Source organism: Mustela nigripes, chromosome 2 (genome assembly GCF_022355385.1).
Source record: "Mustela nigripes isolate SB6536 chromosome 2, MUSNIG.SB6536, whole genome shotgun sequence".
In the NCBI taxonomy this organism is placed as follows: Eukaryota; Metazoa; Chordata; class Mammalia; order Carnivora; family Mustelidae; genus Mustela; species Mustela nigripes.
The window spans coordinates 5,411,116-5,427,535 of NC_081558.1; the positions used below are offsets into that span (position 1 = coordinate 5,411,116).

At 60.0% G+C, this 16,420-nt stretch overlaps 2 protein-coding genes across 5 annotated transcripts in view; one reads left to right on the forward strand and one right to left on the reverse strand.

Moving 5' to 3' along the window:
• The window catches only part of FBN3 (fibrillin 3), a 53,785-nt gene extending 45,281 nt beyond the window's left edge, over nucleotides 1–8,504 (forward strand). For 2 of the 4 annotated variants that reach the window (XM_059388851.1, XM_059388849.1), the window contains exons 58-65: nucleotides 553–678; nucleotides 1,179–1,301; nucleotides 1,490–1,606; nucleotides 4,070–4,198; nucleotides 4,288–4,407; nucleotides 5,855–6,083; nucleotides 6,625–6,775; nucleotides 7,560–8,504. In XM_059388851.1, coding sequence (XP_059244834.1) covers nucleotides 553–678; nucleotides 1,179–1,301; nucleotides 1,490–1,606; nucleotides 4,070–4,198; nucleotides 4,288–4,407; nucleotides 5,855–6,083; nucleotides 6,625–6,775; nucleotides 7,560–7,898 — 1,334 coding nt within the window. In that variant the 3' untranslated portion in view covers nucleotides 7,899–8,504. The remainder of the gene's footprint in view (nucleotides 1–552; nucleotides 679–1,178; nucleotides 1,302–1,489; nucleotides 1,607–4,069; nucleotides 4,199–4,287; nucleotides 4,408–5,854; nucleotides 6,084–6,624; nucleotides 6,776–7,559) is intronic. The other 2 variants (XM_059388850.1, XM_059388852.1) reach the window with 2 other exon arrangements.
• A 1,757-nt stretch (nucleotides 8,505–10,261) lies between these two features.
• Nucleotides 10,262–13,367, reverse strand: CCL25 (C-C motif chemokine ligand 25). The gene is made up of 5 exons (XM_059387697.1): nucleotides 13,286–13,367; nucleotides 11,352–11,469; nucleotides 11,121–11,245; nucleotides 10,679–10,798; nucleotides 10,262–10,403 (listed from the first exon to the last, which is right to left on the reverse strand). The coding sequence occupies exons 1-5, from the start codon at nucleotides 13,353–13,355 to the stop codon at nucleotides 10,396–10,398; spliced, it is 441 nt and encodes a 146-aa protein (XP_059243680.1). The 5' UTR covers nucleotides 13,356–13,367; the 3' UTR covers nucleotides 10,262–10,395.
• Between the last annotated feature and the right edge of the window lie 3,053 nt (nucleotides 13,368–16,420).

Here is a 16,420-nt window from a genome sequence, read left to right on the forward strand (position 1 = left end):
GTGGCTGAGTGGGACCGAGCCCATCCATGTGGTTTGGAGACTAGCAAGCGTCCGCAAGGGTAGGTGCGTGTGTGAGTGTGAGTGTGTCTCTGCACGAGTGTGTCCCTTCCAGTGTGTCAGTGAGGGTGAGACTAGTCATCCCAAGGAAGCAGCCGTGACACCAGGGGCTGAGGAGGAAGTGCCTTTGTGAGGGTATGTCTGGGGGGACAGGGGAGCCCCTGAGGGTGTAGCCTTGTGAGTCTGCAGGAGCGTCAGTGTGTGGCTGGTGTGCAGTGTGTGCGCGTCTGTGCTTCCGTGTTCGCGTGTGGGTGCCCTGGTGAGGCGGTGGGGAGAGTGTGTCCCCGCCAGGTGTTCTCAGTGTGTGGAGGGAGCTTCGTGAGTGTGTCCTGCTGGCAGAGGTACCACTCACAGCCCAAGGGTGGGGTCTCCGGGGTAAGAGAGGGGACACAGAGGCTGGCATGGCCCCAGGGAGAGGGCTGGCGGACACAAGGGCGGAGCTGTGCCCCAGTGACCCCAGACGGCCAGTGCAGCGGAGCCCTGCGTGTCCCCCAGATGTGGACGAGTGCCGCATGCTCGCTCACCTGTGCCCCCACGGCGAGTGCATCAACAGCCTTGGCTCCTTCCGCTGTCGCTGCCAGACTGGCTATGTGCCCGATGCTGCTGCCACGGCCTGTCTGGGTGAGCCTCCCCACCCCCACCCCCACCCCGGCCCCGCCTCCCCACCCCCACCCCGGCCCCGCCCCCTTTGCGCAGCACGTAGCCGGTGCTTCTGGCCTGAACCGGAAGCAGTTCCCTGCCCTGATCACTTTCCTTGTGGTGGTTTGTGCATCCTGAGATTTTAGCAGATGTTCACCTAAGTCAAGGATCAGCAAACTCCAGCTCAAGGGACTAGTCCGGCCCTCCACTTGATTTGTTAATAAATTTTTATTGGCACCCAGCCGCGCCTATTTGTTTTCTTTCGCTCTGTGGCTGCTTTCCCACCGCAAGGGCAGAGTTGAGTAGCTGGAACTGAAACCATGTGGTTTGCAAAGCCAAACATGTCTATTTTCTGGCTTTTTGTGGAAAAAGGGCCAATTCCTTATGTAAGCCCATACAGTCTGGTTGGTTAGAGCCTGAGTGGAGACCCCGGGACCCTGAGTCTCTGGGAACATCTGTCTGACCCCCTGCCGACCCTCTAGATATAGATGAGTGTGGCCAGGCCCCCACACCGTGTGCCTTCCTCTGCAAAAACACGGAGGGCAGCTTCCTGTGCGCCTGCCCCCGCGGCTACCAGCTGGAGGAGGACGGCAGGACCTGCAGAGGTGACGTCCCCCCCCAGGCCCTGTGGGGCTCCATCCCCAGTCCCCCTGGGATGTCCTGGGTGTGTCCCCAGCCACTCATCCCCTCCCCACTGCGTGGCATTGGATGCCAACCCTGGGGTCTTTCCCCTGGGAAGCCCCCAGCCCCAGGGGTCCCTGCTCTGAGCTTGCGGGGACCGTCTGTGCCGCAGACCTGGACGAGTGCTCCTCCAGGCAACACAACTGCCAGTTCTTCTGCGCCAACACTGTCGGCTCCTTCACCTGCCGCTGTCCCCCTGGCTTCACCCAGCACCACCAGGCCTGCCTTGGTGAGTCGTGCCCCCCCCACACCCCCGGCTGATGCAAGGCACCAACCTTCGCTCATTTCCGAAATACATAGCGAGCGCTGAGTGTGTGCCAGACATCACGGACACAGGTGATCGGAACAAAGTCGGCACTCTGCGGGTGCTCAGACCCCGGTGGCAGTCCCCTTCCTCACCCTAGGGACGTGGGAGGCCTGCTCTGAGGAATCCCTCTGACTTTGACCCAGCACACTTACCTTTGCCCTGACCAGTCCCTGCTGGGTCTCTCTCCTAGAGCTCCCCAGGGTGCTCCCAAAACCCAGGGGCTCATGGGACCCAGAGGGGAAGTCGGTTCACAGCTTTGGCTGCGGGGGGGCATCAGCCACTCCCATCACTTTTGAGTGTCTTGTGGCTTGAAAGAATGAGACCCCCTCTGAGCGCCAAGGTCAGCCGTGGGTGGCCCTATTCAGGCTCCCACTAATGCATTCAGCCAGCACCTACTGAGATCTCCCGTGTACCAGGCAGTGGTCTAGCCCAGAGGGATGCCCACTCCAATCCCCTCCGTCAGGCCCAGCCCCCTACTTGATTTTGTTAACAAAGTTTTATGGGCACACAGCCACACCCTTCCATTTACATATGGCTGCTTTGGAGGTCCAACAGCAGAGCCCAAGCCAAGAGGTTGCAACAAAGTCACACAGATTTTTCCCAGCTGTCCCTTTGCAGAAGGGATTTGCCTAGCCCTGGCCTAAACCCTGGGGGCACAGCAGTGAACCCAAGAGACCAGCCCACTGTTGTCACCGACTGTCCCAGCCCTTCAAAAGGGACATTTGTACAAGGGGCTGAAGGAGGTACCAGAGTGAGTCGTGCGCCCACCTGGGGCCGAGCCTTCTGAGACTGGAAACATTCGTTTCTCGTTCTCTGCACAGTTATTTTCCCCGTCTCTGAAGAGCACGTCCAACGTGGCGTTTGTATGTGGGGAGCTCTAGGCAGGTCCGCACGCGGGGACCCCTGGGCCAACACACACGCCCATACACCGGGCAAGCTCATGTGGGACTCCTCTCCCACGGATTGAGGGCTCCAGACCATTCCTCTCCCACACCTGTGTAGCCTGCACTCCTCGTGGGAGGTCTTAGGCTAGCTAGGTCAGGGATTGCCACACTTTTTATTTTCTTTTTTTTAAGATTTTATTTATTTATTTGACAGACAGAGATCACAAGTAAGCAGAAAGGCAGGCGGGTAGGTGGGGGAAGCAGGCTCCCCGCCTAGCAGAGAGCCCGATGCGGGGCTTGATTCCAGGACCCTGGGATCATGACCTGAGCCAAAGGCAGAGGCTTTAACCCACTGAGCCAACCAGGCGCCCCATGCCACACTTTTTCTATCAAAGGCCCAATAGGAGATGTTTTCAGCTCTGTGTTCTATATGGCCTTAGTAGAAAACACTCAGCCTTGCCCTTGTAGATCAAAAGCAGCCACAGACAGTGCATCACAAATGAATGGGTGTGGCCATGTGCGGGTGAAATTCATTTATAAAAACGTTGTGGGGGGCCAGCCTCTGTTTGCTGATGCCTGAACTAGAGGATCAAACTTACATGACCAGGTAAGGTCCCCGGCCCTTGGTTTGCTTTGCTGGATGCAAGGGAGAGAAACTGCCCTAGTGCTGGATGCTTCTCTCTGGTGGGTCCTGGCAGGAATCCTGGGCTGATCTCTGTGGCCCCTCAAGGGGTAGCTCAGATAGGGGTGTGTCCACGAGCAGATACAGGGGCCCCCCGGCTTAGAAGTGCCATGTCCCCTGTGTCCCTTGCACCCAAGAGAGATTCCACATCCCCAGCAGGAAGTGTCTAGGATCAAGGATCTTCAAACTCTAGGAAGCCAAAACCAGGGTTCCCCACCAGAAATGTGTTATTCCCCAAACCCCAGCGTGGGCCATTACCACCATCACCAGCCTTATCTCTGCTGCGCTGCTGTCACAAAAACACCCTAGACCGCAATGAGGGGCGGAGCTTAAACAGTAGACCGGGGCTGCTCACAGCTCTGGAAGCTGGAAGTCCAAGGTCAGGGTGCCGGGAAGGTCGGTTTCTGGTAAGGGCTCTCCTCTCAGCTTGCAGACAGCTGTCTTCTCTCCCGTGCTCACAAGGCAGAAGAGAGCAAGCTCTCCGGTGTCTCTTCTCACCCCATCCTTGGGGTCCCACCCGTGGCCCATGGAGGGCAAGTCAGCCACCCCGGGTCGCATAGCTTTGGAGGCAATGCTGATGAGGGGGGTGGAGTGAAGTCCTATACGTGCGTGATCTCGAATATTCGGGGCACTTCTGGGAGATGGGGACAAATCCAGATCTCTTCACAGAATGAGAAACGGAGGCACAGAGAGGGTCAGTGACTCACCCTGAAGCCACACTGTCGATCAGGCAGTGGGTCCAGCATGGTGGTCTCTGACCCGAATCCCCTAACCGCTAGGCTGTCCCCCCACCACCACCCCGTTCTCTGTCCCCTGCAGACAATGACGAGTGCTTGGCTCAGCCTGGCCCGTGTGGCACCCATGGGCACTGTCACAACACACCCGGCAGCTTTCGCTGTGAGTGCCACCAAGGCTTTGCCCTGGACAGCTCGGGCCGTGGCTGTGAAGGTAGAGCTGGGCTTTGGGTGGGGTGCGGGCCCAGGCTGCGGTCCAGAGGGCCTCCAGGTAAACCATCTGGCCCTGTCCATGTCTCGCAGATGTGAACGAGTGTGACGGGCCCCACCGCTGCCAGCACGGCTGTCAGAACGAGCTGGGGGGCTACCGCTGCGCCTGCCCTCGGGGCTTCACCCCGCACTCGCAGTGGAGCCAGTGTGTGGGTGAGTGTCCAGGGCTGGGAGAGAGCAGACAACCAGGAGCCACCCCCCAACCAAGGATGCTGGGACAAGCACAATAAGCCACCCCCCATCCAGGATGCTGGGACAATCCTAAAGGACAGATGGTCCAGCCTGGGAGGTTGGGCACTGCCCCCACCTCCATGGCTGGGGAGGCTGGGGAGTCCGGGGGCCACAGAGCAAGCTTGGCAAAGCTCAAGTCCACTTCTTAGGGAGTAGTGGCCTGGGTGGGACTCAGTGGAGAAGGATTCTGAGTCAGTACCTGTGATCCCTGGGAAAGAGTGTTGGGATTGATTAGTGATGCCTGCCACGGTGTGGCAATAGGGAATAGGAGCGCGCGTGCTGCATCTTCTCCATAGCTGCTGCAGAGGCCCTCTGTCTGGGGACTAGCCTTCGGCACCCCGACCTTCTCCATCCCATGCTTTTCTTTGTGCTCAAAGCCCTCCTCATGACAGCCTCATCCTTATCACCTCTCTCCGCTCCTCCCCTACAGTCTGGCTTTCACTCTCTACCCTCTCCGCTCTGCTCTCTGTAGGCCCCTCCAGCTCCCCGGCTCTGGGCACCATTGTCTGCACCTCCTGGACACTCTCCTCCCTCAGCCTCTCTGATGCAGCTGTCCCTGCCCTCCTGCCACCTCTCTGACACTGCCTTCTCTCTGGTTCTCCTCCTGCCCCCGATGGTGGGTTCTGGGCTACATTCTCTGTCTTTGTCCTGCCCCGTAGTGGTTGGCCCCTGGGGACTGCGCAGACCTTCCCCTCCGCTGCCAGTCCCTCCCGGTCGGCCCGCCTCCCCCTCTGAGCACGCATTCTCTCACTCCTCCCGCTGTGGTGTGCCCGGGACCCACCTTGCCTCAGGTCCTGGGATACAGAAGTGGGCCAAGTAGCAGACTCCATCCCTGCTCTCTGGCTCTGGCTCTCTAGTGGAGGGGACCAGGAGTAATTAGGCCAGTGGTTCCCAACTGGGACTGGTTCTGCGCCCTTGGGGACATTTGGAAATGTCTTAGAGACCTTCCACTCATCACGACTGAGAGGTGGGCCCCCCTGGCATCTCGTGCGTGAAGGCCGTGGGTGCTGCTCAGTGTCGAGTGGTGCACAGGACAGCCCCCACCATAGGGAATGATCCGGTCCCCAGTGTCAGGAGTGCCATGTACGAAACCTCATTCTAGATTGTTCCACGATTTGGGATTTCTGGGAAATTTTGAGAACTGCTTTGAAGGACTACAGGGCTGGGGCAGCTGAGGAGTGTAGGGGTGAGGCAGACCTAGCCCAGGGCCTACGCAGAGCCTGATGAAGGGTGACGCTGACCCAGGGCTTTGAGGGAGGAGGGGCCTGAATTAACTGCGCGGGGACTGGCAGTGCCGTGGGCAGGGGCTCTGGGGGTGCAAAGAGCCCCCCGCCCCCCATGTTCTCTCTCTTGCTTTCCCCACTCACAGACGAAAATGAGTGCATGCTGTCCCCTGCGGCCTGCGGCAGTGCCTCCTGCCACAACACACTGGGCGGCTTCCGCTGCGTCTGCCCCTCTGGCTTTGACTTTGACCAGGCCCTGGGGGGCTGCCAGGACATAGATGAGTGTACAGGCGGGCCCTGTAGCTACAGCTGCACCAACACCCCTGGAGGCTTCTTGTGCGGCTGTCCCCAAGGCTACTTCCGGGCTGGGCAAGGGTGAGGGGCTGGAGGGGGGTGGGCCGAGGTTCCCCAACCCCACAAGAGCATCTGTGCGCACATGTATGCGTGCACACGCGAGCTCACACCCCAGTCTGGTGCAGTTGCCTGTGCAGACGCGAGCTCACACCCCACTCTGGTGTAGTTGCCTGCGTGGTGCACCTGCGTATTTGCACATAAACACCTGTAGGTGCACACTTCCCTGTAGTGCCCTTGAGCATATGCACGACTCACACCTATGCCAGCACCGTGGTCACCCTTATGCATTCGTAGATCTTAGCGTGCACATGTGCACACATAATACACACCAGCGTTATGGGGTGCCTGCAGGTCCACATCTCTGCCCGCGGGGAGCCAAGGGATGTACGCACACATGCGCATGTGTAGGCACACACACGAGGCACTCCTGCACATTGACACACCAGCACCCGTCCCCACGAGCAACATGGCTCCGAATGGAGAGTGGGAGCTGGAGGGGGTGGCGGGGGCAGAACCCCACAGCCTTCCCCTGAAGACCCATCACCCCCTTGTCCTGGCCCAGGCACTGTGTCTCTGGCCTGGGCTTCAGCCCTGGACCCCAGGAGACCCCAGACGAGGAGGAGCTGCTCTCATCTGAAGCCTGCTATGAGTGCAAGGTCCATGGCCTCCCCCCTCATGACAGGCCACGGCGCAGCACCTACGGCGGTCACCAGGTGGGGAGAAGGAAGGCAGAAGTGAGATAGGAATGTTGGGTCTGAGGGGCTTTCAGTATTAGATTTAACCAAATATGCATTACTTTGCCCTATTTCCCCCTCGCTTCTATCCCTTTCCTATTGTTGCCATTGTTTTCCATAAGCTTCACAAGGGTAGGGCCCTGCGTCTGTAAGAGTGAGTGCAGGTTGTTGGGGCTCCTGGGATGGGCACCCACGGATCTGGGTTGGGGGGGCTGCCCCCCACCTCTTGCCCTGCCCCCAGGCCCCCTCCCTGGGCTTTGCCGGCAATACCAAAGACAGCCAGCAGGTGTCAGCAAGAGCACATGTCTGAGCAAGACGGGTTGGGGGCGGGTGCTCAAGTCTGCAGACCAGAAGGGCGGGGAAACAGGACTAGCATTAACACAACCACAAAGCACCCCTCAACATGTAAATGAGGAGGAACAAACACAGCAGTGCCCAGAGCCAAGAGGAAGAAAACACAGATCACCTCCTTTAGGCCTGGCTGCGTCACCCAGCCCGGGTTAGCCTGCCAGTGAGGCCGCTGGCTTATTCAGGGCCCTGTCCGACTGCCAGGACCAGGAGCGCACTCAGAGCAGCTCACATAAAGAGGGGTTTGTCATCTGCACACAGGGGGCTCTCAAAGAGCCCAGATGCAGGAAGCGTAGCAACCACCCCTACCCCGGGGAACCGGAAAGCTCTCAGGCAGCTCCTCTCTGCGGCCCCTACCCACTGCATTCTGATTCTCCCCGCCTCTGACAAGCACCTGCCTGGTCTTTGTCCACAGGTGAGCCTGGCCAGCCTCGACTCGGAAGCCCCGCTGACCTTGGGCCTGAACCTCTCCCGCCTGGGCCGGGCTGAGCACATCCTGGAGCTGCGGCCAGCTCTGGAGAGCCTGGGGGGACGGGTCCGCTATGTCATTGCCCGTGGCAACGGACCAGGGTTCTTCCGCATGCATCACCTCCCGGGCCTCAGCTCCCTGCAGCTGGGGCGTCGGAGGCCTGGGCCTGGTACCTACCAGCTGGAGGTAGTAAGCGTGGCAGGGCCCTGGAGCCCCTGGCCGGAGGGGCTGCTGACGCCAGGGGGCGGGGCCTTGCGGCTGAAGGTGCACCTGCTGCTGCTGTAGTCCAGAGGAGCCCGCCTCTCCTGCCTGACCCCAGGCCCCTCCCGCAGCCCCCATCTCTGGACTCCCTGCGTGGGCACTGCCCCGTCCTTGCCTCTTCTGGCAGGATTTGGGGGAAACTGATGTCACTCAGCTCACCACACACCGCAGAGAGACCCTGGTGACCCCAGTGAAGCCTTGGCCTTGGGGGCTACTGATCCCACCAGCAATAGGATCACTGACCAGGTGGAACCCCAAAACTCAGGAAGAGTAAAATGCAATTCTCTGACCTCAGGCGAACCCAGCCTCTGCCCAGGGGGACCCCCAACAGTCTGTCCTCCCCGGAAGCCAGCTGGAAGCCATGGCATGCACCGTCCTCCTCCAACAACCAGGGTCAAGGAGGGGCCTGTGATTCTCTATAGCTGGTCGATCTCAGGCTTATGCTGCTGCACTGCACCGTGGGTCACCCCTGGGAGGCGGTGGGACATGGGAACGGACGGCTGGTGTGGGCCTGGGGCTTGACTCTCCGAGCCAAAGAGCCTGTGGGCCCCAGCCAGAGTTGGTGACTCACAGCCAGGCTCAAGCCCCCGGTGGGGTAGGCTAGGGTTCCAGGCCGCTATTATAGCAGAAGCAGAGATGACAATAAAGTTATTTTGGGTTAAGTCTGCCTCTCTGCCATGTTCTGGAAGTCAGGAGATGCTGTGCTCAGCAAGGCCAGGTCAGGCTCACAGGTCAGGGAGCAGGAGGTCCCGGAGGGTAGGATAGACTTCAGCCCAGGGCTTGGAGGAGAAAGCGTGCAGGTGAGACATAGGTGAAAGCTACCTTCCGCCCCGGGGTTGGGAGACAGAGTCCCAGGGTGAACTTCAGACTCATGACTGACACAAAGCCAGGCTGCCGGTGGCCACCACTGGAAGCCCTGGTGGGGTTCACCGGTCCAGATGACAACGGCTCACGCTTCCTGACCATGTGCGACGTGCCGGGCCCCGTTCTAAGTAATCTCCAGCATTGACCCATGTCGTTGTCCTTGGAACTGCCTGGAATAGACACTGTTGGGCTCATCCCCAGTTTACAGATTGGAAAACAGGCTACAGAACAGAAGGTGACCCTAAGTGGCAGGTAGCAGAACCAGGGTTCAAAATGGGGCATCTGGGCCCGCCTCTCTGCCGTCACCAACCGGGCCATCATGCCTGGTTCCCGGGCGGGCCACATCTACGCACCATGATGGCCCAGCTCCGTACCAGGAGACCGTGGACGCGTGGTCAACGTGAGTGTATGCCATGCCTGTCGCAGACAGTACATTCTTTTTTTAAAGTTTACTTATTTATTTTTTTAGCTATTGCTATACCCAATGTGGGGCTGGAGCTCACGACCCCAGGGTCCTGACCGCCAGGCAGGCAGCCCACCACCCCCCCCCGGGGAGTAATGCATTTAGTCCCTGTTGACTTGTCTGAGAAAAGCAGTGATCTCACCCATTCTACGAGACAAGGGGGGACCAAGGCTCACCGAGTTTGTAAAATCTGCCCGAGTTGCCTCCATAGCCTAGTGGGGCCTGGGTGCAACCCACTGGCCCACAAACTGCCTCTTGTCCTCTAGAGAGGGAGCATTTGGTTTTCATCTGGAATGTTCTCTGTCATGCTGGAAACACACTGCCAGAGAACAGGGCAGTTGGATGGCTTGAGTCTGGCCGAGTGACCAGAGTATGGCCCTGCCTCTCCCTGCAGGATGGTCACTGATGCCTGGGCTGTATTCTTGGCCCGGTTTTGGTCCCCTTGGCCTACGAGGAGCTTCTCTGGACCCCTGTCAGAGCTTGCAGAGGACTCCTCCGCATTAGCTGGGGATCTGAGCCCAGGGATCTGAGCAGAACAAGCACAGTGAGCCCCGTTTTAGAGGCGAGGAAAGAGGTGCCAAGAGAACGAGTAGTTTGCCCAAGGTCACCAGCTGGACTCGCACCCGAGCCTGCAGCCAGCATGTCCCCCAGGAGCCGTCCGCCGTGAGGACTGCCAGCACAGATCTGGGGGTGGGACAGTCACGTGGGATTCCACACAGGCGGGGGCCGCGATGCACAGCCTATAATGAAACGTGACCGACAGGAACGGCATTCTGTCAAAGGTTTATTTAAAAACTGTAGAAAAGCACGGTCTGGGAGAAGCATCCAGGGATGGGTGCTTTGCAAGGACTCAGAGGGACCCAGGCAGGCGTGGCCCAGGACGGGTGGCAAGAGGCTCTGGTAGGCGAGGTATTCCAACCATCCTCTACAAACCCACTGCTTAGCGCTGACTCTGGCTCCTGGAGCAGGCAAGGGGGCTCGAAATAAGGTCAGCCCCCTCCTTCCAGCTGCCTGAGGAGCAGGATGTGGCAGGGGCGATAGGAGGTAGCCAGCCGCAGGCTCAGGCACAGGCACAGGCACAGAGATTCGGCCCAAATGACAGGGAGGCTGGGGCACCCGGAGCCGCAGGGGGCCATTGTGGTGAAGAAAGGTCCAGCCCATCTCGTGCTGGGCTAATCCTGGAGATGCTCGGGCTCATGGTCCTGCAGGGGGGATTGGAGAGGCCGGCAGGTGACCGGGACTGGAGTGGAGCTGGGGGCCCTGCCACCCTTGGTCCTTTCCTTGCAGTACTTGCTGAAGCCCCCTAGGCTGGGTTAGGGCAGTAAATGGCCACCTGAGTGTCAGCCTGCAGGGCTGACACAGGGCCAGCCTCCTTGGTCCAGGAAGGGAGTCCCCTCACCCAATCTGCTGCTCAGGAGCCCTCATCCTGTGGCAGTGGTGATGGGTGGAGAGACAACCACATCATCAGAATCCTTACCTGCATTAGCTTTTGTCCGGAAGGAAGTTTCCCTCTTATTGATTCTGCCGGGCCTCCTAAACTTGGCTGGTGGGAGTTTGGAGTTTCCAGGGCCTGTCTTCCTACATCTAAAGGGGGGGCCTGTACCAGAGAGAAAGGAATAGATAAGAGTTCCGTCAGTGCTCTCTGAGCACCTGGATCCAGCCGAGCCTGAAACTGTTGGCTAGTCACTTGAGCTGATGAGCTTCCCATTTGCTTGAGTTTGCCATCTCTAGCAATGGAAAAGTCTGGGCTGAAAGAGTTGTTCATTCACTCAGTCTCCACTCACCAGCAATCTGCCCTCTTTGGGGTGGTGACAGCTGTCAGCATGCTGGACTTTGATCCCCTCCTTTGGGGGTTCAGAAGCCAGGGGCCCACAGCAGGGAGGGGGAGGCCCCAGATGCTAGGCTTGGGTTTCACGCACCGTGAAAGTGTCTCTGGAGGTGTTTTGGGAAGGTCTTGTTCCCAGCATCCAGGAAGTCTGTCATCTTCTGCACCCAGGTGTCCCTCGGGTTCGCACACAGCACCTTGTTTTTCGGTAATAAGAATCTGTGGGGGTGGGAAAGCGGGTCCCCAGGTTAGGGTGGGAGCAGGGAGCAAAGTTGTGAATGAGCACCGCCCCCCCGCCGCCCCAGCCTCCTGTGAGCCCACGCACATCACGGCAGGCAGGTTGCAGCTCCCGCTCACTTCCTGGCGCCGGTAGCCCTGGGCAAGCTGGAGCCGTTGGGACCGCACACAGCGGTTGTAGTGCAGGCAGCAGTCCTCCGAGACACCTGCAAACACGGCCGGAGGCTCAGGTCGCTGTGCGCACGCACACTGGGCAAGCACTGCCCCAGACGCACGCACCCCGAAACAGACCACAGCCCTCCCAGCCCCGGTGATAAGGAGGCTGGCTCGGCTCACCTTTGACCCCTGATATGGGGAGTTGGTAGGAGTTGGAGGGGGTCCACAGTCCAGGGCTGGGATGGGCCCAGGACCACACAATGGGTAAGGGATCAAAGCTGTCTCTACTCCTGCTCTGGGGTAGAGGGCAAGGGGTGCAAATGGTATGCTCCAAGGGGGGGCCAGGGACCCCCATGCCCAGCCCAGTCCCTTCTAAAACGAAGGGTCTGGCCAGCTGCTCCTGATGTCCCAGCTCCTGCTCCAGGCTGGCCCTCCCGCCTAGAGCTCTCTCAAATGCCTCTGCCTCTGTCCCCATCAGAGTGACCACTCATTCAGCGGGCCAGAAACCAGGACGTCTCTGTTCGTTTACTGGTAGGTTGAAAAAAAGGCATCTCGAGTTCCTACTAGGTGCCGGATGTGTACAGAGCGGAATTGGACATGGGGATCTCCCAGCCTGGGGACAGGGGGAGCCCAGAGGTCAGTTGTGCTGGGAGGTGGAGGAGCAGGGACCCAGAGCAGGGCGGGCTTGGGAGAGGAGGTGCTGGTGCCTGCAGGGCCGGGGAGGATGAGCAGGGGGACCTGATGAGACGGACAAGGAGAGGCCTTCAAAGCCCTGTGGGATCCATCCCTCCGCTGACCCCCGCCTCCAGGTGCCACACCTGGGTTCTGGCCACGTGCAGTAGTTGGGATGGGGGAGGAGGACTTGAGTGGTCTCCCGCATCTCCAAACCGTGGCCCCAGAGGGCAACGGGCAGGGGTGCTGGAAGGACCCTGGCTTGGAGTACCAGGCAAGCCGGGGGCCATTCTGTCCCCAAAATCAAAGGGCCCCAGGATGGGCCTCTGATAGCAGGACAAGGAGAACGAAGCCCAGCCCCAACCTGGGCAAAGGTAAGGTCTCCTGGAAGCAGGGCTAGGGCCTCTCAGGCCCAGTGAGGGGCAGGCGGGGCAGGGCGGGCAGGGACGGTGGGGGTGGCTCTGGGGCTTTGACCAAGCCGGGGTCCCTGCTTAGCCAGTTACTGGGGCTCAGCTGCCTCCCTTGGGGCCCTGTCCTATGTCCTAGGGACGCAGGACACAGTGGCCGGGCTCTTGGTGGACTCTGTATGTACCAAACCCTCAGATGCCTAATAGGGGAAGCAATGGGAAGGGACTCCCCATTAAGAGCAGTAATGGCTGGCTGTGTTGCCACCGGGCACTGAAGAATTTTGCAAACATCAGCCCATTGGATTCTGGTGTCCTGTCTCTGCAGCGGGAATTCAGAGCCCCACTTTGCAGATGAGGAAACTGAGGCTCATGAAGACTGAGTAGTAACTCTCAGCCAGACTGCACAGGTCGCCTGTGGGGGAAGGGGGACACTCACTCCTGTAGGGTCCCATCGCTGCAGTGTGCCCCTGGCTATGCCACCCCTGCTCCTCACAGTCCCTGGGCTAGCTAGAGTCCCGGCAGGGAGGCCTTGGGTCACGACCCCCTTTGGATGCATCACAGGGGCTCTGGAAGGAGGGGCTGGGGGGCCTGCATGCCCTGGGGAGGTTCACAAATGCCAGGAGTTCCTACATCCCTGGGGGCCAGGAGTTGTCCGGCAGAATTCAGGGCAGAGATGGAACAGGGAGGCTTCTGGAGGAGGGGAGGGGCAAAGGGGGGAGGGCAGGAAGGAGGGGTAGGGAGAGGAGGGCTTCCCAGGAGGCAGGGTGGGCATGGCCCAAGACATTACCTTGAGCGTGGATGGTAGACCAGGCACCCACCAAGCTGGCCACGAGGCAGAGCAGGAGCCGCGGGTTCATGGTGCAGACTGGGCTTCCTCCTCGGCTGTGTTGAGGAGTAAGGGGAGGGGTAGGGGTAATGAGGACCCAAGATGGACAGCAGCGGGCCCTGGGAGCACCCCCATCTCAAGTCCGACCCCCAGAGCCCTCTGCACAGGGGAGGGACCAGGAGTGCTGGTAGGGCCCCTGCGCTGGTCTCAGCCAAGATGGGGGGGGGGGGCCCAGGGTGCGGAGAGGGGTCGGGACTCACCAACACCTGCAGGGACCCAGGAGCTGTGCCTGCAGGAGTGTCTCCACGCTCTCCTGCCTGGCAGGCTATTGGGTATCAGCCTTTATAGACGGGAGCCCCACCCTGCTGCCAAAGGCCCTCCCCCCCCCCCCCGGCCCCCCTCCTCCTCTCTCACTCAGCCTCCGCCTCCACCTTGGGTTTCTCCCAGTTTCTCTTCCTAGCTCCTCTCTCCCATGTCAGGGTGCGCCTGGAGGGAGTTGGCTGTAGATACCTGGGGACACGAGGACCTACTTCAAAGAGCTGGCAGGAAACACTGCCTTTCTCAACTATGAGGATGTGAGACAGACAAGGGTTGGCTCCCTTGGGGGCTGGAGGCTGGACCACACAGATGGACAGACACAGCCTGCCCAGGCCCCTTGCAGGCTGGCTGCCTCGGGAGCCCCCGTGACTTCCTCCCCCATCTCAGCCAGCCCCTGCTTTCTCCCCCAAGGGACCCTTTCTTCTCCTCGCATTCCCTCTCCTGCTGGACCCCAGGGCGTACCTCGGCTTCCCACAGACCGGCCTCAGGCTGCCTAGAGCCTCTGCCTTGTTCCCTGCTCCCAAGCCACCTGTTCCCATGGGGCCCTGACTTCACCCCACTTTTTTCTCCTTCCCCACAATGGGGAGCCTTACAGTTCTGCAGAAATGCCCTGGTTTTGAGAGCAGGAAAATCCATAGAAGCAGAAAATAAAATCCGTCATTGCCATGAGCTGGGAGGGAAGAACAGGGGTTTGGTACTACGAGTACAGTAAGCCCATGAACCTTATGCTTTCTCTTTTTAAAGATTTTATTTGATCTGTTTTAAAGTTTTATTTATGTGAGAGAGAGCAGGCACACGCTCAGCAGGGAGAGGGGCAGAGAGAGAGGGAGAAAGACTCCCCAAGCAGATTCCGGGCTGAGCCCAGAGCCCTGGCCAGTTGGAGCTGATTCCAAGACCCTGAGACGGTGACCAGAGCTGAAATCAAAAGTCAGACGCTTAGCTGACGGAGCCAGCCAGGCGCCCCTGCGACCTTCCCTTCCAGCGGTATATGAATTTTCTCGAATATTATCTGGGGAAAATGTTATTAACAACCACCAGAACAAAGACATGCTCTAGTTTGGGAAGAAATGCCCGGATTCCTAGGTAACCACGGCGACACGAAGCAAAGCAAAAACCCATGCAGAAGGCCTCTTTTGCCTTGCCCTGGCTCTGCATGGCTCACCCGGTCAGAGGTGCCGCCGGTGGGAGTGGGCGGTTGCCGCGGGAGGGGGCCTCTGCAGAGACCTCACAGCTGATCGCTTGAAACTTTTAAGTTTTTAATCCCCCGCATCCTTAACTGGAGACCACCCCAGGAATTTATCACTGTCGTACCCATTTCTCATCTCCCCGTCCCCCACCCCCAGCCCACGGGAGCCCCTTGGCAGGGACCCTTCAGGGGGGCTCCCCTGGATGGTAGCGAATTGCTTTGGGGGCGGAGCTTTGGCGCGGGGCGGGGCCTAGGCGTGGGGTGGAGCTTATGAGCCATGCCCCGCCCCGCTCTGGCGGGTGAGCCACAGTGGGGCCCCGCGCCTAGCAGTCCCAAGGCAGTGGCTGTGGCCGCCCCCAGGGCCCGTGAGACTGCAGTTCCTCGACCTCCTGCTCTGGGTGGGGGAGGGGGGCGGGACGCGGCTCCGCGTGGCTGGGGGCGTAGGGACGCGGCGTGGCGGGCCGGCTAGCTTCTCTGCTCCAGTCTACTGCACCTGCTCGTCCCGCCAGCGGCAGCCGCCAAGACGTGGTGTGACCCCGACTTGGCCGAGATCCCCCGCGAACTAGCCCACCACCCCTCCCTCCCCCGCACGGTTTGTCCCACCCGCAGTCTTAACGGGGAGGAGACTGTCTGAGGCACACGGGCGCAGGTGCTCCCTTTGGAGTGAGTTCCTCTGGGGGCCTGGCTAACTCTCATTTCTCTGCTGGAGAACCCTCCCAGGTGTTCAGTGTTGGACAACTTTGCAGAGGAAGAGACAGAGGGTCAGGGAGGCTCTGAGAGTCATCAGAAAGGCACAGGGGCCCTGGGGAAGTGCCACCAGCTGAAGTGGGGGTCCTTCTGAAGTTGCTGCTGCACATTAGATCCCCCCCCCCCCCCCTTCCCAGTGCTGTGGACAGCTCTCCTGAACCTCTGGTGTCCCCAGCTCCCTGCTCAGGTGGGCTGGGAAAGCAGCAGCTAGGGGCCCTCCCCCTACGCCTCCTTGTTGCGCATGTCAGGAGGAGCACACCAACCCTTCTGGGGGCCTGGACTCCCGTTGTGCCTAGCTGCCTCCTGCTCTGGCCCAGATGCACAGTGGTTACCAGGCAACTGGAGGAAGGGAGGAAAAAAGGTTTTTCTAGGATGCCTTGCAAGCCTCTGGCCTGACTTTCAGCGACTTAATTTATAGACTGTCCCTGTGTGACCCCTTTCACTGTGCTCCTGATGTGGCTGACCTTGACACCTCCTAGAAAGCTGGCTTTGGGGGCTTCCCTCCGCGGGCTGACCAGTGGTCTCTGTGTTCCATGGGGTAGCTGCGGTGACTGTCTGTCTAGGTGGGGGCCAGGCCGTCCAGAGGGACTTGGGCCACTGGCCCTGGTTGCATGCAGCCTTGGCCTCAGTCCTGGTGCTTCCCCTGCTCTCATAGGACGTGTGGGGGACAGGCCAGCTGGACTGCCCCAGGTAGGAAGGGGGCCTCCTACCAGGCCTGCCAGGCTGGGGCACAGGCAGGGCTGTTGTGGGGAGGAAGGGCAGTGGGCTCTGAGGTGACGTGCCCATGGGGCCCTCCAGGAGACCCTCTGTGAAGTTGCTGAGCTCTAGTCACCCCTTCTACACAG